The following is a 21,176-nucleotide window of genomic DNA, read 5'->3' on the forward strand; positions in this document are numbered from 1 at the left end:
GTGTTAATGTGCAGACCCTAGCATTATCTCCCACCATTAATTACTGTGCATACTAATTAATTACATTAATTTCTATTAAATTTTTTATATAGTACATAATTATTAACTATGGATAAAAGGAAAAGTGTATCTGATAGTGCCTCTGGTAAAAAGAAAGTGATAATGTTAGATGAAAAAATTGAAGTCATAAAAAGATTCGAAGAAGGTGATAGTAAAATACAAATTTCTCAACATCTTGGAATGCCTGAATCAATGGTTCAGACGATTTTAAGTAAAGCCAGTGCACATAAGGAAAGAGGTAAGCTTGCTTCATTGTCAGCAGCACACAAGAAATAGAAGTGTTACGATGATTCAGATGGACCGTCTTTTAGCCATTTGGATAGAAGACTGCAATCAAAAAAGAATTTCAATCTGCACAATGACCATAAAAAAAAAGCAATGAGTAGTAGTAGTAGTAGTGGCACTTGATGCAAGAAAGCAAGTGTAGGAGCTTATGCAGCATCAGCCAAAAAAAAAAAAAAAAAAAAAAAATCACACCATACCCTCCAATTGCCTGTCCAGTTCCTCCTTAAATTTATTTAACCTATCAACTTCCACAACGACAGATGGAAGTTTGTTCCAGCATTTAACCACCCGCTGGCTAAAGGCAAATTTCCGCACATCTATTCTACATCTATCCTTTCTTAATTTGAACTTATGTCCCCGTAGGTTCGTATTCTGAACAAGTGGGAGGATCCCATCAGAATTCAGCGTGCTCAACCCATTCAAGGCCTTATAGACCTCAATCAGATCACCGCGCAGGTCCCTAGTCTCCAGCCACTGCAATTTGCAGAACTTAAGCCTCTCTTGGTAAGAGGATCCCTTCATTCCCCTCACCAATCGTGTTGCTCTTCTCTGTACACGCTCAAGCAAATCTACATCCTTCCTAAAATGAGGCCTCCAGACCTGTACGCAGTACTCAAGGCGTGGCCTGACCATTGCCTTATACAGAGGGACAATCACCTCCTTTTCCCTGCTAGCAAAATTCCTATATATCATTGACAAAACCCCATGACCTGCCCTAGCAGCCTGTCTACATTGCTCAGAAAACTTCATATCTGACTGCACAATTACTCCCAGGTCTTTTTCATTTTCTACCACCTTAAGTGTAGTACCACACAGTTGGTACGTTTCTCTGGGGTTACTTCTACCCATATGCAGTACTTTGCATTTGTCAAGGTTAAACTTCAGTTGCCACTTCTTAGCCCATCTGCCCAAATTATCTAGATCCTGTTGCAGTAGCACACTGCCATTACTGTCATTAACATTAACATTACTGTCATTGTCATTGTCATTAATATTACTGTCATTGAGTATTTTTGCAATGTTAAAGAAAAAGCCAACAATAGAAAACTTGGGTAGAGCGGTAACTGAAAAAAATGTTCAAGCAAGTTCTTCAAAAGAAAAAGTGATTGAAGCGGAAATGGAAGAAAATTTCACTGCCAGTAAAGGCTGGTTTGAACTTTTTAAGAAAAGAATAGGACTACTTAACGTTGCATTGACTGGAGAAGCGGCAAGTGCAGATAAAGATGCAGCCACGAAATACAGTAATACCCCTAAGTTACGCGATAGGTGGGGTCCGACGAAAATCGCTTAAGTCGAATTTGCGTAAGTCGGGGTACAACTTTGCATATAAATACATATAAATTTTGTTTAATTGGGACCAAGGAATAACAAAAATACTAGTTTAGAAGAAAAATATTAATAAAATTGCAGTTCTTTATACATATTAATACAAAATATGTATTAAAAAAATAAATGACTTATGTAAAAATGTTATTTCGATGTCAATGGCTTCATAAAATCTAACAAGTTCGTCTGACGACACAGTGCCTTCTTTTTTTCAAGCAGAATTTCTTCGTAGCAAGCTAATAATTTTTTATTCCTTGCTTTGTAGCTATAAGGCGTTCTTCGTTGGAGTGTATGTTTTCTAAAATTTTTAACCCCTTTTCAATTGAGCTGAGACCTTCTGTCAAGTTTGCAATTGTCATGTGCTTTTCGCTGTTGCCTCATTTAGGTCTGTAGCACGTGCAATATCACATGGTCTTTCATTTCGCTCAAAGCGTTTCACAATTTCATATTTTTTCTCTATTGACAGAGGCGGACTGGCCATAAGCCTTACCGGGGGAACCCCGGTGGGTCGGTGTGATTTTGGCCATAAACCATAGTATGAGGCGGACTGGCCATAAGCCTTACCGGGGGAACCTCGGTGGGTCGGTGTGATTTTGGCCATAAACCATAGTATGAGGCCACTATAAATTTTCCCGGGTAAGAATTTTTTACCCAGTTTGCCTCTGTTTATCGATATTGCTTTTCTTTTTCTCTCTGAATCTGCAGTGTCTTCACCAGTACGCTTCCTTTTCACACCTTTTAAGTAGTTTACTCATTTTTAGAGAATAAAGCACAATTACAAAACGAGGAAGCACGCTTGATACACATAAACAAAGCTGTAGCAACTGAATAAACAACACCATAAAGGCAGAGATACACTATTAACACCTCACATTTCTAGGGGTTACTACCATAAAACAATAAAAATCCAGTTGCGTTTCTGCTAGTGGAATCTGTTATAAACTGGTAGTAAACTCGATCTAATTGCATTTGCGATTATACCGATAGCTGGAATTGTGTTGGTTTTTACGCTATTATGGTGAAATGTGTTTCCCCTTCACTGATATAAAAAACAAATACATTTTCAGAATCTTCTCTTCATTCCTATCGTGTTGCGTTCGGTTGGGTGATTCTGCGTTCGATTGCCATTTCTTGTAAACACAAAGGCGAATCGTGCATAAGCCAATTCGATTCGTGTTATATTATAAGATATCGTTACCATATTTATAAATCGTGTATGATCAAATTCGTGTAGTGTAAACACGTGTTATACGAGGACTGACTGTATACGGCTCGACCAACGCGATCCATTTCTCTTGTGAAAATGATGTAATTTCCGACAAAAGTTGAGCACGAATTCGAACGCACACATATAAATATGACAGTTGGAATACAAATTCTTGTATGTGTATGCAGCTCATGCACAGAAAAGTTGAATTTTGTTCATCTTTTGCTCTCACTCTCCGCCGTCGCACTGTATATCGATAACATATGAAAAACGACCTTGAAGATAGTGGGCTGCAGTGTTGCCAAACAAAAAAATCAAGAACCGCGTACTCCGAATTTGCGTAAGTTGGGGTATTACTGTATCCCAAAATTTTAAAGAAAATTGTTGATGACTGCACCTATGCAGATCAACAAATATTTATACAATTCCCCAGGCCACCCACCAGCACTTTCTGATTTTGCGTGAAAACGTGAAAGTTATTTTTTTTACCTCCAAATATGACAAGTCTTTTACAGCCTATGGATCAAGGCATAATTGCTACTTTTAAGGCCTATTATTTATGCAGAACATTTGTGCAAGCAATTGAAGCAACAACTGGAGATGGTGCAGTTTCTTTAGTTGAATTTTGGAGAAATTACAAAATTAGGAAAGCAATAGACAATATTCATCAGTCATGGTCTGAAGTAACATCCAGCAATATGAGAGTAGTTTGGAAGCATATTTTGCCACATTGCACAAATGATTTCTGTAGTTTCACTTGTGTCAACACTGTTATTGATGAAATAGCAAATATTGGAAGAGATCTAGGCTTTAGTGACAATAGTGATGTTCACGAATTGCTGGAATCACATTCAGAACAATTAAGTGATTCTGACCTCCTTAATATTGATGAACAATGAGCATATGATGAGGTGGAAATTTGGAGGAAGAAAATGTTCAAGAAAAGAAGTTGACGTTAAAGAACTTGAAGGAATATTTCACGCAGCTGAAAATTTGAATCAACTAATCATGGATGCAGACCCAGATATCGAGCGCAGTATGCAAATTTGCAGGAGCATTGAAAAAGATACGTATCCAAAACAAATTTATGATGAAAGGAAGAAAGAAAAGTCTGCACAAACCAGCCTTTTGAAATATTTTACAAAGAAATAAACTGAGTTATATATTGTAATTTTTTTTATTTCAATAAACTTTTGATTACTGTAATGCAAATATTTATAATTATCCTTTGCTTTTATACTGTTGTACATTAAATTGCCATAAAAAATGTATTTTTAAAACTATTGATTGGTATATTTGTAGGTCTTGGAACGAATTAGGCTATTTTGTATTGATTATTAATGTTGATTAGGACGATTTCGCATAGTGCACCATTTTCGCGGAACCAATTAATCGCACTAATCGAGGGATTCCTGTACTATTATTTTGGTAAAAGAACTTGTCAAATAAAGCATTTACAGTACCATGTTGACTTCTGTTTACTGCCAGGGTTGCATCTTCTTTTATCATATCTAAGATGTGAATATTCATGTTAAAGCACACATTCTGGTATTGCATTTTTGAAAATTTTTTGTGCTGTTCACTTCCGCATTGTCTAGACTAGGGGTGGTGAACATTTTTAAGTGTGTGTCAAAATTGGCTAAATCTTTTAAAAAACTAGCCTTGCATGTCCCCCGGGAGGCTAACATTCAAGACATTTCTTGAATAATCACACAATTTCATCAGTACGTTTCACCACTCCGACTTCAAGCAAATCACTGCACGAATAGAGCTATTTACTGAACGGTGTGACGCCACTATATGCCTGGCCGAGAGAATGGGCATGTGCAGGTCATGACTCAAGATGGATTCCTGGAGTGACGTTGTTTCTAAATTTGAAATTTTTTTTGGTAAGCTCTGAATTCCGTGCCAAAAAATGGATGCATGCCATAGGTTCGCCACCCCTGGTCTAGACTATAACGAACTTTATTTGTAATCACCCTGAATGGTGTTCATAGACCTGGAAAAAGCATATGATAAAGTGCCCAGACAAGAGGTATGGAGATGTATGAGGGAGAAGGGTGCATCAGAAAAGTACGTAAGGCTTGTGTAGGAAATGTACGAGGGAGCGGTGACTCATGTTAAGAGTAGTGTAGGTATGACTGAGGGATTCGCTGTAGTAGTTAAGACTGCACCAGGAATCAGCTCTCGGCCCATATCTGTTCAATCTGGTAATGGATGTGTTGGTGAGACACGTAAGGTGTAGAGCACCATGGAGTATGCTGTTCACGGATGATATAGTACTGTGCGAACCATCCCAAGGAAAGGTATTGAAGAAATTGGAGGAATGGAGGAAAGTGTTGGAAGAGAGGGACATGAGGGTAAGCAGAACAAACACAGAATATACATCACTGAATGGAGAAGATGAGAGTTCTATAAAACTGCAGGAGGAAAAGCTACCATCAGTTTCGAAATTTAAGTATCTTGGATTGAATGTTGAGAGGGATGGAGGATTGAGTGCAGAAATACAGCATAGAGTGCAATGTGGATGGTTGAACTGGAGAAAGATGAGTGGGGTGCTGGGTGATTAGAAAGTAAGTTGCAGAATGAAGGGAAGATTGTATAAAACTGTGGTCAGACCCGCATTGATGTACGGTGCTGAGACATAGGTGCAGGAGAAGACTGAAGTGGCAGAGATGAGGATGCTAAGATGGATGTGTGGTGTGACGAGAAGGACAGGATAAGAAATGATTACATCAGAGGTACGGTTCAGGTGGGCCTCTGAGTAAAAAAAATGCAGAAATCTAGGTTGAGGTGGCTTGGACATGTGGAACAAAGAAATGAGGAGTATGTGGGGAAGAGGTGCAAAAAGTTGGAGATGATAGGGAAGAGGAAGAGACCTAAGCTGAGATGGAAGGACAAGGTGGCAGAGGATTTAAAAGAGAGAGGATGGAGGAAAGAGGAAGCCCAGGATAGGGAGGAATGGAGGAAAAGAATTAAGGATGGAAACGCCGACCCCATATAAACGTGAGAAGGCGGCGAATATAAAGAAGAAGATTTGTAATCACCCTGAATAATTAAATTCAAGGCTGTTTTGGATGGTAAATAATTTCATATTAACATAATCGTTTCATGCAAAAAATTAAAAACTGCACACACACTAACAAAGATAAAAATACCTGCTATACTCTCCATCAGGAAAACAGAAATAACAGAGTTTGCATAATACTGCAGCTGTAAGACATATGGTATCCTAATGATGGGTTTGTAAAACACAATTTGTAAATTGTTATTTTCCATATCGCTTGAAGACCATTCCATCTGAATACTTTCGGTGGTAATAAGGTTCTTTCCCAATAAAGCATTAGCATGTTTAATCACATCAGCAGATTCTCCAGTAAAGCCTACGTCCCTTTTTCTTTTAGAAATTTCTTCTCGTAACCAAGTCAAACTTTGTGATAACACTGGTAGAGTAGCACCCTAAAATAAAGAGGGGAGAAAAGGGAAAAAAAAAAAAAAAAAAAAACAGGGGTAATTCTTCTAAAAGAGCACAAATATTTTAATATATCAAGTGAATTCACCAAATTTTTATACAACAGTCAACTGAATTCCTACAATGAAAAATTAGAATAATATTCCTACAATAATTGGAGTTTGTCATGATAAGATTTTTCTATTTCATTTACATTGTCTTATAATGATAAATACTGCCAAATAAAAATAGGGTATTAATATAAACATTAAAAAAAGTAATATATACAAGGGTGGGGGTTTAAAAAAGATTTGTATTCACTCAAAAGTAATTGTGATAGAAAGACGAAAAAAATTTTTTTTTTTTTTTTTTTTTTGAAACCTTGAAATCTCTATAGCAAACACAAATTTTGGTTTAGATCTGACAATTCATTTTTTTTCTTTGGAACACTGAATGAAGAGAAGTGTCATAATGAATAAAGAGGAATACAGATAATTGATTCGGTTCTTATTTCTGCAAGGAAAACACCCAAAACAATCCACTAAGAAATGGTCGCTATTTATGGAAGTGACTACCCAGGTTACACAGTTGTTGCATATGGGTATAAACAATTTAAATGTGTCTGTTAGATTGGTTTCCAGGCTTCTAATCTCTTACCAGAAGGAAAGGACACAATGTGCACATGAAATGTTGTCAATGTGCTAGGAAAAACAGAAATATTGCCACATCCTGCTTATTCACCCGATCTTGCACACTTGGATTTCTTCCTCTTTCCAGCTCTGAAATTCTTTCCTCGTGGAAAACACTTTACTGTTGATGACGAGGCAATTTCTGCTGCAGACTGGTGGTTTGAAGGACAATCAGAGCACTTCTACAAAACTGGTCTGAGGAAGTGTATTGAGGTGGCAAAAATATATCATTTTGTCTGGTGACTATTTTGAAAAACTGTAATACATGGTGTCTGTTTCAACCTTCTATCACAACTACTCCTGGGTGAATAAAAATCTTTTTTTTAACACTACCCCTCTTGTAAATATTCAACATAATGGAGATTTCTAACAAAATCCAATAAAAAAAAAAAGGATTCTGCTGCAACAGGTAAAAAACACTCCTTTTCAAATTAGAAAAGCATACAATTGGACAACACCAGATGCTGAATCTAAAATAGCCATTCATTTATGAAAGTAGTTTTATTTTTTATTCTTTTTATTTATTTTTTTTTATATATTAAGCAACAGACATGAAAGGTAGTAGATCCTAAAGTACTCAGTACAAGCACTGATGGTTGAGAATACAGAAGATATTTATTGACATTAGACTTAAATTTCTGTAGATTAAAATCTTCGGTATGTGATCTTGTCTAGAACTGTCTTCGAAGATGAGCATGCAAGCAACAGATATATATATACTTTTTTTTCCTTTTTTTTTTGCAAGAAATAAAACAGGAACAAATATCAGAAAGACTGAAGTTAATTAAATTTTTTTTCTTTTGTCCCATTGGAGAACTATCTGGAGATCAGCTTTTTTTTTTTTTTTTTTTTTTTGTTTTGGTTGGTTTTTAGGAGCATTAGCAACTAAGGCCATATTGCTCCGGGATATGCGGTGGTCATTCCTTGACCTTTCCGCATCCTCCGTATTTGGTGGTGACAGGCTCGAACCCCGGTCTAATCAAGAAGCGTGTGCTGCGCACTACTGCTCCTTCCCACCTGGCTACGGAGGCGCCCTGTGGAGATCAGCATTTAAGGAATTGGTGGTAGATATTCAACAGGGCAAAGCTGCATGTCCGGGACAAGGTTTTGCAAACTGAAAGGCAGAATGTAGTGTGCTATCATTGGAAAACTATGGATCAGATTTTCAGTCAGTAAAAGAAGGCCATTAACAAATTGGAGGAGGTGAAAAGTTTGTGGCCCACATGTGAAAGAGTAGCAGTACAGTGTCAAAAATTTCTCTACTTAATGCACATAGTACAGGTCGACCATCACTAATCTGGCCACCGGTAATCCAGTTCCACTGCTAATTTGGACATAATTTCCATGAACGTAACTTCAAATTTCCCGCGTCAGCGCACTGACCTGCCGCTACTATTTTGGTAGCGTTGGTTGCAGCATCAGCCACTCCCACTTGTTTTTCTGCATTTATTATTATAACCTGCTCACATTTAGCCCCAGTCATGGTTCCAATGCATAAAGGAAGTGCCTCTCATAGTGTTGTTGTTATTTGGTTTTTAGGAGCATTAGCAACTACGGCCATATTGCTCCGGGGATAGCGGTGGTCATTCCCTGACCTTTCCACATCCTCCGTATTTGGTGGTGATGGGCTCAAACCCCGGTCTAATCAAGAAGCGTGTGCTGCGCACTGCTGCTCCTTCCCACCTGGCTACGGAGGTGCCTCTCATGGTGTAAAGCGCAAATACCGTACATTGTCCATAATAGATAAAGTTGAATTTCTGAAAAAACTCAACAGCGGTGTGTCTGTGAGAAGTTTAACTCTGCTTAATTGTAAATTCCAGCAATTTATCTCAGTTCCTCTTATTTTAATAATTTTCTTTTAGCCATTCCTTTTTATAATTTTTTTTTTTACAACACACTTGTACAAACTTGCGAAAAACACAACACAATATGATGGATAATACAGCGCGCTAATGAACTTGTTTTCACAAAATCTCACACGCATGTGGCCACACATACGTGTAATGGCTTCTCAAGAAATAAAGTAACCTACTGGGCCACGTCGGCCACATATATGCGACATAGAAAAAAGGACCCCCCCTTTTTTTGATATTTTAAGCGAAAAAACTACAACACTGATATTACAATATTTATTTTAGAATTACTAATCAAATTATTTGATAAATATTTTTTGGTCCCTGGGGAATGTTTTTCTTAAACTAGCTTGGTAGTCAACATGTTAAAAGCAGGATGAGGTGGTTAGCTGCTGGGTAAACTGCATGTGCTAAAATAACCGCCAGTGATCCAGCAAACTCACTAATCCGGCACCCCCACAGGTCCCAACACTGCCGGATTAGTGAGACCTGTGCATTCAAAATTTCCTAGAATTGCAAGCTAATATTTAAATGGCTTGCATTATGGCCACAAGGTTTCATGGGGTATTCACAATGACCACCTTGGTGCACAGCTGATTAATTGTGGAATGTTGCAGTTTGAACACAGTATTAACATTAAGTTCTTTAAACTTGGAGAAATGGTTTAAAAATGGACTGGAAACACTAGAAATGAACCTCACAGGGAGCTCCCTTCAACATTACAAAATAAAAATGAGTGATATAGGTGAGTTGTGTGTTCACTTAAGACCCCAAGACAAAAGTGGACATCTGAATGGCACACAAAAATGTCCCCACAGCCCAAGAGTCTCATGCAACAAAATCCAATGTCAAAGTCATGCTGATTATTTTTTCAACAATGCAAGTACATCATGAATTTGTTACTAGGGGAAGAAACATCACTGCTTAATACATTTGTGTGAGAATGTGAGGTGAAGATGACCTCAAAAATGGAAGGATGGCTGGATCATGCACCACATAATGTGCCCAGTCACACAGCAATGGCAGTTCAGCAGTTCTTGGATGCAAAAAAAAAAAAAAAAAAAAAAATCATTGTCATGCAGCAGTCTCCCTATTCCTCTGACCTTGCATAATCTGACTTCTAGCTATTCCTAAACTGAACATGGGGCTTCGAGAGTCACTGTTTCACTACAGTGGATGACATCAAAGAAAATGCCGAAGCAGCCCACATATGCTTAAACACACATGATTTTAAAGAATGTTTCAAAGAATGAAACATGGAATGTGAATGACTGATGGAGCAATGTGTATGTGCAGAAGTAAGGTACCTTGAAGGTGATTAAGGTTAACAAGCCCAACTGCTCACTCAACAAACTTTTATAGTGAAATTCCGGAAACTTTTTGAATGAATCCCTTACAACACTTCAAACTGTAACCCAATAAGTTTCATGCAGGTTCTGTAAAGTCATATTTTAATTAAAGGTCCTGGAGTCAACAACAAAGTTGTGTGAATGAGGAATGATGCATGAAATCAATCCCTGTGCAACCATCAAATATTTGTGAAAAAGGGATTAACAGCAAAGGAAATTCATAAGAATATAGTTAAAACATTGGATTTCATTGGAGTTAAAATATTTCTAATTTTCCTTTTGTCAGAAGACTATGGAGGTGCTGTATAGAGTATCTTGTAAGCGATTTACCAAGGCCATCGGATACAAGAGTTAGAAGAAAAGTAGATGTTAATAAGTCGGCGTTATCTTTAGCTGAGAATGCAACAGAACCAACAGCTTATGACATAGGTGGAAGCATTGATGGACAGAGTAGCTTTGGACAGGGACCAAAAGGATCAACCGCAAAAAAAAAGGGGGGGGGGGTTGAATTTATTAATAATTATTTTACAACTGTTGCAAGTTTCAGCCTAGCTTAGAAAATGAAGCTTTAAATCTGGATACAAGCCAACTGCAATATGCTACAGCCTTATCTTTAACAACCTTGACACATTTATTGGAAACCAAGGTTTAGATAATGGGTGAGGGTTTGATGATGGCATGTGTAATAAAAGATTTCATCCCTACAAAACATATCTCACTGACATAACTGAGCAAATATTAGGGTTGGAAGATTTAAAACAGTAATCCAACCAAGTAAAACAGGAAGAGAAATTACACAGATCATCCTAAATCAAATTCTTGTAATGCTAAACAACACAAGGATAAGTATAACTGTCAGAGAGAGTAAGGCAGAGAAGCTACGCTGCAGAAAAGATCATTACCAAGTTGGGATCTGAAAAATCTAAGGAACTAAACTTAAGGACAATAACTGTGAGCTTTGATGGACTATTAATCAGAGAAAAGATAATGCTGAGTGTATATTTAGAACTGTCTGGTATTCTAATGTCAAAATTGAAGCCGGCTGCAGTTGTGAATTAAAATCACCAACAAAAATTGCTAACTGTTATCAAAGTTAATCTGCAAAAAGCCCAGTTTCAAACAAAGCAAGTAGTAGTAGTAGTGGCATGTGTTGCAAGAAAGCAAGTGTATGAGCTTATGCAGCATAAACAAAAAAAAAAAAAAAAAAATCACACTATTCACTCCAAATGCCTATCCAAGTTCCTCCTTAAATTTATTCAACCTATCACCTTCCACAACGACAGATGAAAGTTTGTTCCAGCAATTAACCACCCGCTGGCTAAAGGCAAATTTCTGCACATCTATTCTACATCTGTCTTTTCTTAATTTGAATTTATGCCCCCTTAGGTTCGTAATCTGAACAAGTGGAAGGATCCCATCGGAATTCAGTGTGCTCAACCCATTCAAGGCCTTATACACCTCAATCAGATCATCGCGCAGTTGCCTAGTCTCCAGCCACTGCAATTTGCAGAACTTAAGCCTCTCTTGGTAGGAGGATTCCTTCATTCCCCTCACCAATCTTGTTGCCCTTCTCTGTACACGCTCAAGCAAATCGACATCCTTCCTAAAATGAGGTCCCCAGGCCTGTACACAGTACTCAAGGCATGGCAGCCTGTCAGCATTGCTCAAAAAACTTCATATCTGACTGCACAATTACTCCCAGGTCTTTTTCATTTTCTACCACCTTAAGTGTAGTACCACACAGTTGGTACTTTTCTCTCAGGTTTCTTCTACCATATGCAGTACTTTGCATTTGTCAAGGTTAAACTTCAGTTGCCACTTCTTAGCCCATCTGCCCAAATTATCTAGATCCTGTTGCAGTAGCACACTGCCATTACTGTCATTAACAACCCTGCCAACCTTTGTATCATCTGCAAACTTCGACATTAAGCCTGATATACCTTCATCAATATCATTGATAAATATACAAAACAACAGTGGACCGAACCCTGTGGGACTCTACTAATAACATTAGTCCACGAAGAGCAGCACCCATTGATTACCACCTTCTCTCTTCTCACACTTAACCATCCTTTTATCCATTGTAGCAACTTACCCTTAATACCATTCTGCTCCAATTTGTACAATAGTCTTCGATGCGCAACAGTGTCAAAAGCTTTCCTGAATTCCAAATATATGATATCAAAATTATTTTTTGCATCCAGTTCCTTTGTAACCACATCATAATAACCAATCAAATTTGTCAGACAAGACTTTCCCTTAGCAAACCCATGCTGTGTCTGAATTATTGCTGCAGTCTTGTGTAGATGATCCTGCAATGCACCTTTAACCAGTGACTCCATTATTTTACCCGGAACAGAAGTTAAACTACCTGGTCTGTAATTACTCGTGTCGCCCTTCGATCCCCCTTTGTGAATTGGGGATACATTTGCACATCTCCAGTCCGTGAGAACATCCCCTGAGTCCAAGGAAGCTCTCATAATTATGGTTAAGGGTCTGCTTAGTTGCTTTGCCGCCTCCTTTAATATAACTGGATAGATCCCATACACCCCAGGTGCTTTTCTTATGTTTAACTTCAACAATTTCTCCTCCACTTTGCTCTCAGTTATTACAAAATCATTAAGTACCCTGCTACAATTTGATAACCTTCTGCCATTTTCAAAACTTAATAATTCCTCATGTGTGAATGTAGATGCAAAATATTCATTCAGTTTGTTTGCTATCTGAGCAGGATCATCAACAGTCAAACCATCGATGTCAAGTGGACCAATCTCATCCCCTTCCTTTTAGAGTTTATATAAGTAAAGAAATCCTTGCTGTTTTTCTTAGCATCTTTTGCCAAGGATTTCTCGTAATCTGCCTTCGCCTGCCTAACCTCCTTTGTGACCTGATTACAGACTAGCTTATATCTGCCATAGGCTTCTGAGTCGCTTGATAATTTATATGCATCCCATGCATTTTTCTTCTCTGTTACGAGTCTCTACAATATTTCTTAATAAGTATGAAACTTTTAGTAGCATCCACGATTAATTCCTTGAATGCTTCCCACTTAGAATTTACTGTTGGTAACATCGTCAGTTGATCCCACTGTACAGAATTTAAAAACTGTCTGAGACCACTGTACTCACCTTTACGGAAGCAAAAACCTTTCCTTTACCCCTGATGGTAATTAAATCTTTAAGTAAATCCCACATCAGTACACCGTGATCACTGCCCCCTAGTGGTTCCTTTATCTGCAAATTTTTAATACATGAATGATCATTGCTGATAACCAGATCAAGAGTATTACTCTCTCTGGTTGCCTCTCGAACATGCTGCTGCAGAAAACAATCATCCAATAAATTGACTAGTGTGTGAGTGACCAACCCACAAGTTCCAGTCAATATCTGGGAAGTTAAAATCCCCAATTATAAGACATTCTGATTTACTAGCCCACTCTATTTCTCTGTACAATTGTTCACTGTACTAATTCGAGTCATTAGGCCTATAACACACTCCTACTCTTATTTTTGTTTTCGCAGTGCTTATGTCACACCAAACTGACTCAACAGTGCACTGTTCATCTATATCAACTGGGTGCACTTCTTTTGATTTTATGTTTTTCTTAGTTAACAGCATAATACCTCCTCCCTTCCTATCCTGTCTATCCTTTCTGTACACATTGTACACCTGTACACCCCAAATTCCAGTTCTGCATTCTGCATTCAAAAGTTCTGATGTCAAAGAGTTCTGGGTGACTTGCAGAGTTAGAGTTAATATTAGTAATGGCAAATGATGAAAGGAAGCAAGATCATAACAGTAACAGCAAAAAAAAAAAAAAAAAAAAAAAAAAAAAAAAGACATAATATATCTATCCCTTCTAATAATTTCTAATCCCTCTAAATTTGTTCAATCACTTCCATACCAGATGAAAGTTTGTTTCACAAGATGCAGCTTAACCATTTCCTTGTACAACCAGATAATCACTCTCCTTATCCCTACTGGCAAAATTCCTGTACATTGTTGACAAAACTCCATGAGTTGTCCTAGTAGCCTGTCTGCTTAGATAATTTCATGCCTGAGGCTCGGCACTGGCATACGCAAGGAACTGCATAAGAATAACAGTAATCCCAAATTAACATACCAACTGATTGGTGCCATACCTGCCAAAGCTTCTTTTCATTCTAGCCTACCATGAGTTTGGTACCACTCAGTATGCATGTATATTATCATGTGATTGCATAAGAATAACAGTAATCCCAAATTAACATACCAACTGATTGGTGCCATACCTGCCAAAGCCTCTTTTCATTCTAGCCTACCATGAGTTTGGTACCACTCAGTATGCATGTATGTTATCATGTGATTACTGCTACTCATATGCAGTACATCACATTTGTGAATGTTAAACCTCTACTGCCCATCTGCCTAATTTTTCTTTTTGCAGTAGCATACCCTGATTATTGTCACTAACAAGATTTTAACCAACTTTCCAACCTTTGTATCATCTGCAAAATTAGAAAGCAAGCTCAATATGCCCCAATATTGTTAAAAATAATGAAAACAGTAAGGGGGCCCAGAATTGAACCCCCCACTAATAACATTAGTTCAAGAAGAGCAGTGCCCACTGATAATCATTCTTTCTTCTCCCACTCAACCACTCCTTTATTCATAGCAATAATTCATCCCTATACCACAGCACTCCAACATGTATAGCAGTCTTTCATGCAAAACAGTGTCAAAAGCTTCACTGAAATCTAAGTATATGATGCCAAAATTATTTTTAGCATCCAGTTCCTTTACAACAGCATCATAGTAGATGATCAAATTACTCAGACAAGATATTGCCTTACCAAATCAGAGCTTAATTTCCACATAAATGTATTCCTATCAAGATAATGCTACATTCTTTTGTCTAACCACTGAAATCCATTATTTTCCCTAGAACAAATCTATAGTAATTAATCCACATCCATCTCCAATCCACAGAACTTACCCTGAGTCCGAAGATGCTCCCATAATTATGACTAGGAGTTTGTTTGCCTTCCTTGCTACTTATTTCAATATAATTAGGTAGATTTCTTCACTCTGGGTGTCTTATTTACTTTTAGCTTCAGAATTTCTCACCCATTTGGCCCCACAGTTATCATAAAATCATTTCCCAGTTAGAATTAGATATACTTTTGGTTTATCCATCTTTTAAAGTGTCACATGTGAATATATATGCAAAATACTTATTCACTTTGTCAGCAACTTGAACATGATCATTAATAGTTGTGCTATCCTTAGCTAAGTAGGCCAATATAGTTCATCACTTTCCTTCTAGCATTAACATAAGCAAAGAATTCTTTCCCACTTTTCTTTGCATTCTTAGCCAAACATTTCTCATAATCTGCCTTAGCCTGCCTAACCTGATTAGTGTGACTTGATTGCACACTCACTAATACACTAGTTTATACTAACTGCAGGTTTCTTTATCCCCTGATAATTTATGATCATCTCATGAATTTTTCTTCTCTGTCATTAGACTTCATCAGTTGATCTGGTAATCATTTAAGTGTTGGTGACAATAAAGCTAAGGCAACTTATGATCCACTGGACATGAACAATATTTCTTAGTTAGTATAAAAGTTTAGTAGCTACTACAATTACTTCCCTGGACACACTTCATTACATTTAGAATTTACATTTGCCAATACTGATTGGACCTGATAAAAATAATTTTAAAATTGGCCGAGACCATTCTAGTTGCCTTTCTGAAAGGAAAATCTCTTCCCTTTACACTTGATAATAGTTATATCTTTAAATAAATAACATATCAATTCACTGTGATCACCACCACCTAGTGGCTCTTTTATCTGTAGATTCTTAATGCATGAAGCATTGCTGCTAATAACCAGATCAAGAGTACTGCCTTCTATAGTTGTCTCTCTAATATGCTGGTGTTTAAAACAGTCATCAAATAAATTCAGAAAGTTCTTGCTACTGTGTGAATAATCAACCCCACAAAAGTTCTAGTCAATATCTAAAGTTAAAATCTTCCCATTTATTTACTGGCTCACTCTGTTTGATCTGGTAATCATTTAGGTAATCAGAATGATTACCTAACTAATTACCTAAATGTTTACCAGATCAGCTGTTGGCCGCCTCCATAGCCAGGAGGCGGCAAACAGCTGATCTGGTAATCTAATCAAGAAGCGTAGCACACGCTTCTTGATTAGACCAAGATTCGAGCCCGTGACCACCAAATACGGAGGATGCGGAAAAGTCAGGGAATGACCACCGCATATCCCCGGAGCAATATGGCATTAGTTACTAATGCTCCTAAAAACCAAATAAACAAACAACAGATCAGCTGTTGATCATACTCATCACAGTCATTTGACCTATAACATACTCTTACTCTCATTTCTGTTTTCCCAGTACTTATGTCACCAAACTGAATCTACATTGCACTAAACACTCATGTCAATTGGATGCACTGCCTTAGATTTTATGAGCTTCTTAACTAAGAGCATAATCCCCTCCCTCTCCTGTCTTAGCTGTCCTTTCTGTTCACAATTCTACTTCCCATATTCAAATTTTACATCATGTCTCCAACATTCCTACTGTCCACATTTCGCAACTTAGCCAGTACCTCACATTCATCAAATCTGATTACTATACTCCTGGAATTAGTGTACATGAAAATATACCTACGCTTGTTTTTGATCTTAGTAACCCTAACACAGCCCAAGTATTTACTTGTCCCATGAAGTCCCCCATAACATCTGACACTTCACTTTTATTAACCTTCCAGTATCAGTTAATTGTTATTTTTCTAAAACAGATGCATACCGAATAAACTGTAAAAAAATATACTCTAAAACTTTTACTTCATACAACATATAGTATAAACTAAAAATAACATAAATTTTACCTTTCTGTGTTTTGTTAAAAGGAGAAAAGCAAGAAGATTGGTACTCATAAGTGTTGTTGAGTTGGAAGAATCTGCAAATAATAAATATTAAATAAATGAGAGCCACATATTTATCTGTGTACAAAAGTAACGAAAAAATTTCTAAAACAATAACTGAATGGAAAAAATATGTACTCCATAATGCAATAAGTCAAACTAGACTTAAATAGCAAAAATATCAAATTATATTAATTAGTTTTGGCTGTAAGATATCCAAACTCTGCTTTTTTCATTGAACCATGTGTGATTTTCCACAATGTAGAACAGAAATAATATGAAATAAAATGGAATAGGTCTACAATAAAACAAAAACAGTTACCATGCTTTATTGCTGTAAATAATACAAAAGAACTGAGATTATTTAGTGTAATAACAGATCCCATGTGATTTCCTATGTGGGGGAGTATTTAACAGAGGGAGATGTAGAAAAGTGGAATAAATTACACAAGCACATAATAATAGCAACAACACTATTTACATTTAGGAGAAATAAATGCTCACCACAGTCTAGTTATTCTGACTTCCTATATGAGGTAGTAATCTGCAAAAGTGTAATATGGAACAGATAAACAATAATAAAATTCTTGACTCCTCATCTAATATACAAATATTTTGTTGACCTGCTTACTTCTAGCATGAATGTTCTTTTATACCTATTCCTGACACATGGATTAGGGACATGGTTATTTTTCTTCAATCTCAGATGTGTCTAGAGATAATTTTAGCAGCATTGTGTGTGTGTGTGTGTGTGTGTGTGTGTGTGTGTGTGTGTGTGTGTGTGTGTGTGTGTGTGTGTGTGTGTGTGTGTGTGTGTGTGTGAGAGTGAGAGAGAGAGCGCATATGTTCCAAAACTTCAAGAAAGTTGAATATATCTTGTGAAAAACTGAAAATTCTTTTGATATCAATAAAGGAAATCAGCATGGTTTTCAGAGCAATATAATAGCACTGCTCAAAGGATGTCCAGAAAACAAGCTCCAAAAATGTTTCTGACAATATATGCCAGAAAGTTGGGATGTGTAGATGAAGTGAGAAGGAGAGTACTTAAAAGTGACTATACTCAAAAAAGGTGTATATATATTTTTTAAACAGAATTAGTCTGGTCCTACTTTATTGTCAGATCTCATATCATTCAAAAAAAAAAAATTTTTTTTTCTCATTTATTTTGGTTCACACTCTCACACATAAAAAAAAAAAAAAAAAAAAAATCTTTGTTCTTTTTACGTAACTAAGTGGATAGCGGTACACCTCAGTTGTTACATACAAGGAGCAGGAAAGCATAATTAATTAATCACTAAGAGCCAGCAACATTAGAATAAAAGTAGATGAATATCTCAGTAGGTAAATCTGATGCATTATAAGCCTGTTTCCTGACTAGTTAAAATGAAGAAAATCAGGAAGGAGAAAAGTGCTCCTGAGGCAAATAAACATAAAAATAAAATTGTATTATACACTTACCATATATAACATGGGATGCTATGGACTGGATGGCATGTCTTAGATCCTCTGAGCCACATAAAGGAATATTAGCATTAAAATTAGAGACTTTACACTGCTGTGCTGAAAGCAGAAATTCCTAGAATATATATAAAAAATTATAATTAATGTATTGTTTAAGATGTGTGTTTATGATGTGCAAACAGTAACATTTTAAATGTCCAACTGAAATCTTTGCCAGAGTAACGAAGGCCTCATATTAACATAAGTTATTTTGTGATGAGCTTAATTCAGTTTCATTAATTTCTTGGATACTTGCAGGAATGCTTAAATTAATTTCTAGTTTTCTTTGTTGGCAAAAATTCTTTCAAACTAAATGTACCACAATAATAATAATTTGATAATGATAATTTATTTATCCCTATTTTGTGTTACAATTGTTGGGAGATAACAGCAAGAAGGGAGGGAGAACACATAAGCCAGAAGCTTTTTAGGGGGTGTTCCCTTTGAAAAAGATAACAATAAAAACAGATCTGAAATTGCACATGTGTTATTCAACAGATAAATCTTAAATAAATTGGACATGTTTCTACATTCTATTACAGAGACCTTCAAAAACAAACCACATGTCACGTGGTTTACAACAGTACTTATAATTACATTGTGAATACTTTTACAATAAGAAGAATGAAAGAAAAAATTATGAAATAATTGCCTAGGGTGTTACAAGCTTTTTGACAGCTATTCCTTCAACTTGTTTACATAATTTCCAAACTGGAATGCAAAGTTCAGGAGTTGAGTGGAAGGCGATTTGGATCAGACATCCCTGGAAATGTGTTCAGTTAGGAGCTTCTTGAACCGGTTTAGTAAAATGGCATTTTTGATATTTTCAAGAAGATTATTCCAGGTTTTTGCACCTCTGTATTTTATATTTTTCTGACCTACGGCTTTTCTAAAAAGCGGAACCTTCAGGTTCGCTTCATTTCTTAAATTATATGTTATTTCTTCTTCTTCTATTGTTATAAAAAAGGATGAAGAGAGGAGGAAAGTTTGGTGTTTTCAAAGCATTGTAGACAAAGACCACTTCAGCTTTTTGTAGCAGTTGGTAGATGCTTAAGAATCTTGCTTCCTTATATCTCGAAGTCACCAATGCATTCCAGGGAGGGCCTAATATTGAACGAACACATCAATTGACAAGTGAATTGTTTTTTTTTTTTTTTTTTGATTTTAGGAGCATTAGCAACTAAGGCCATATTGCTCCGGGATATGCGGTAGTCATTCCCTGACCTTTCTGCATCCTCCGTATTTGGTGGTGGCGGGCTCGAACCCCAGTCTAATCAAGAAGCGTGTGCTACGCACTGCTGCTCCTTCCCACTGGCTACGGAGGCGCCCTACTGAATTGATTCGCACAAGGTTTTCTTGGCAGGTATTACACCATGAGATGACTCCATATGTGAGGTGAGGCTGTATTAAAGAAAGGAATACTAGTCTGAGAAGGGAAGAAGGCACCCAGACAGAGGTTCGGGTGAGTATTCCTGTTAGTGATGACATCTTCTTTCATAAGGTAATCATTTGTTTATCCCAACTCAGCTTATCATCTAGCCAGATTCCTAAAAACTTGGTATCATTCACCCTTTCGAGTTGTTTTCCTATGTACGTTATTTTGAAATCAATATTTAATGGTTTATTTTTTGTCCTAAACACCGTATATTTGGATTTTTCTGGGTTTAGTATAAGCTGATTCTTTTGAAGCCAACTATGCATTATAGAGAGCAAGGCAGAGATTTTGCATTGAAGCTGGTTAGGGTCTTTATCAGTGATTAGAATGGAAATGTCATCAGCATACGCTACTAGGTGGGAAGATGGAAGAAGAGAGAGAAATTCATTAATGTAAAGAACAAATGGGATAGGTCCGAGAAGTGAGCCTTGAGGTACTTCCCTGGAGAAATAAGAAATGTCTGAAAAAAAAACTGGTTTGTTTTGACAACAAATGACCAAGCAGTAAGGTAGTTTTCAAGGAGGGTAATTTTTCCTCTCAAGCCAAGATTGTTGAGCTTGTTGAATACGATTTTAGGATTTATGCAGTCAAAAGCTTTTGATAGGTCTAGAAACAGTGCTATTGCATAGTGACCCTTTTCAAGACAATCCATGATCCTAGAGCAGAAGTCAACAATTGCCAGGTCAGTGGATCTTTTTGAACAATAAGCATACTGTTGTTGATGGATAAGCAGATTGACTTCCAAGAAGCCCATGAGTCTGCTGTGAAGAATTTTTTCGAATAATTTTGCAAAAACTGAGAGTAGAACTATTGGACGAAAATTGTTGATAGAGTTGCAGTGTTTCCCCTTAAGAACAGGAACAATGACTGCTTTTTTTTTTAATTAAGACGAGAATTTACCAGATTGAAAGGAAAGATTGTAAATATACTTCAGTGGTGTTAGAATCTTAACACCACTGAATATCTCCTGCTCTGTCTCAGCAGAACAGGAGATATTTCAAAGTCAGGGGCTCGATTTTATTTCGAGTAATTTTTTCGAATAATTTTGCAAAAACTGAGAGTAGAACTATTGGACGAAAATTGTTGA

The 21,176-nt window shown here is 36.8% G+C and overlaps 1 protein-coding gene across 1 annotated transcript in view; it reads right to left on the minus strand.

Annotated features, from left to right (window-relative positions):
* Positions 1-21,176, minus strand: part of LOC150089683 (glycerol-3-phosphate acyltransferase 1, mitochondrial-like) — a 226,456-nt gene that overhangs the window by 58,291 nt on the left and 146,989 nt on the right. Inside the window, exons 14-16 of the mRNA XM_090368730.1 lie at positions 18,613-18,730; positions 17,119-17,189; positions 6,037-6,337 (exon numbers count right to left, since the gene is read on the minus strand). Coding sequence (XP_090224856.1) covers positions 6,037-6,337; positions 17,119-17,189; positions 18,613-18,730 — 490 coding nt within the window. The remainder of the gene's footprint in view (positions 1-6,036; positions 6,338-17,118; positions 17,190-18,612; positions 18,731-21,176) is intronic.

The sequence above is a fragment of the Mastigoproctus giganteus genome, chromosome 2 (assembly GCF_048544385.1).
Source record: "Mastigoproctus giganteus isolate SK-2022 chromosome 2, ASM4854438v1, whole genome shotgun sequence".
Lineage (NCBI taxonomy): Eukaryota > Metazoa > Arthropoda > Arachnida > Uropygi > Thelyphonidae > Mastigoproctus > Mastigoproctus giganteus.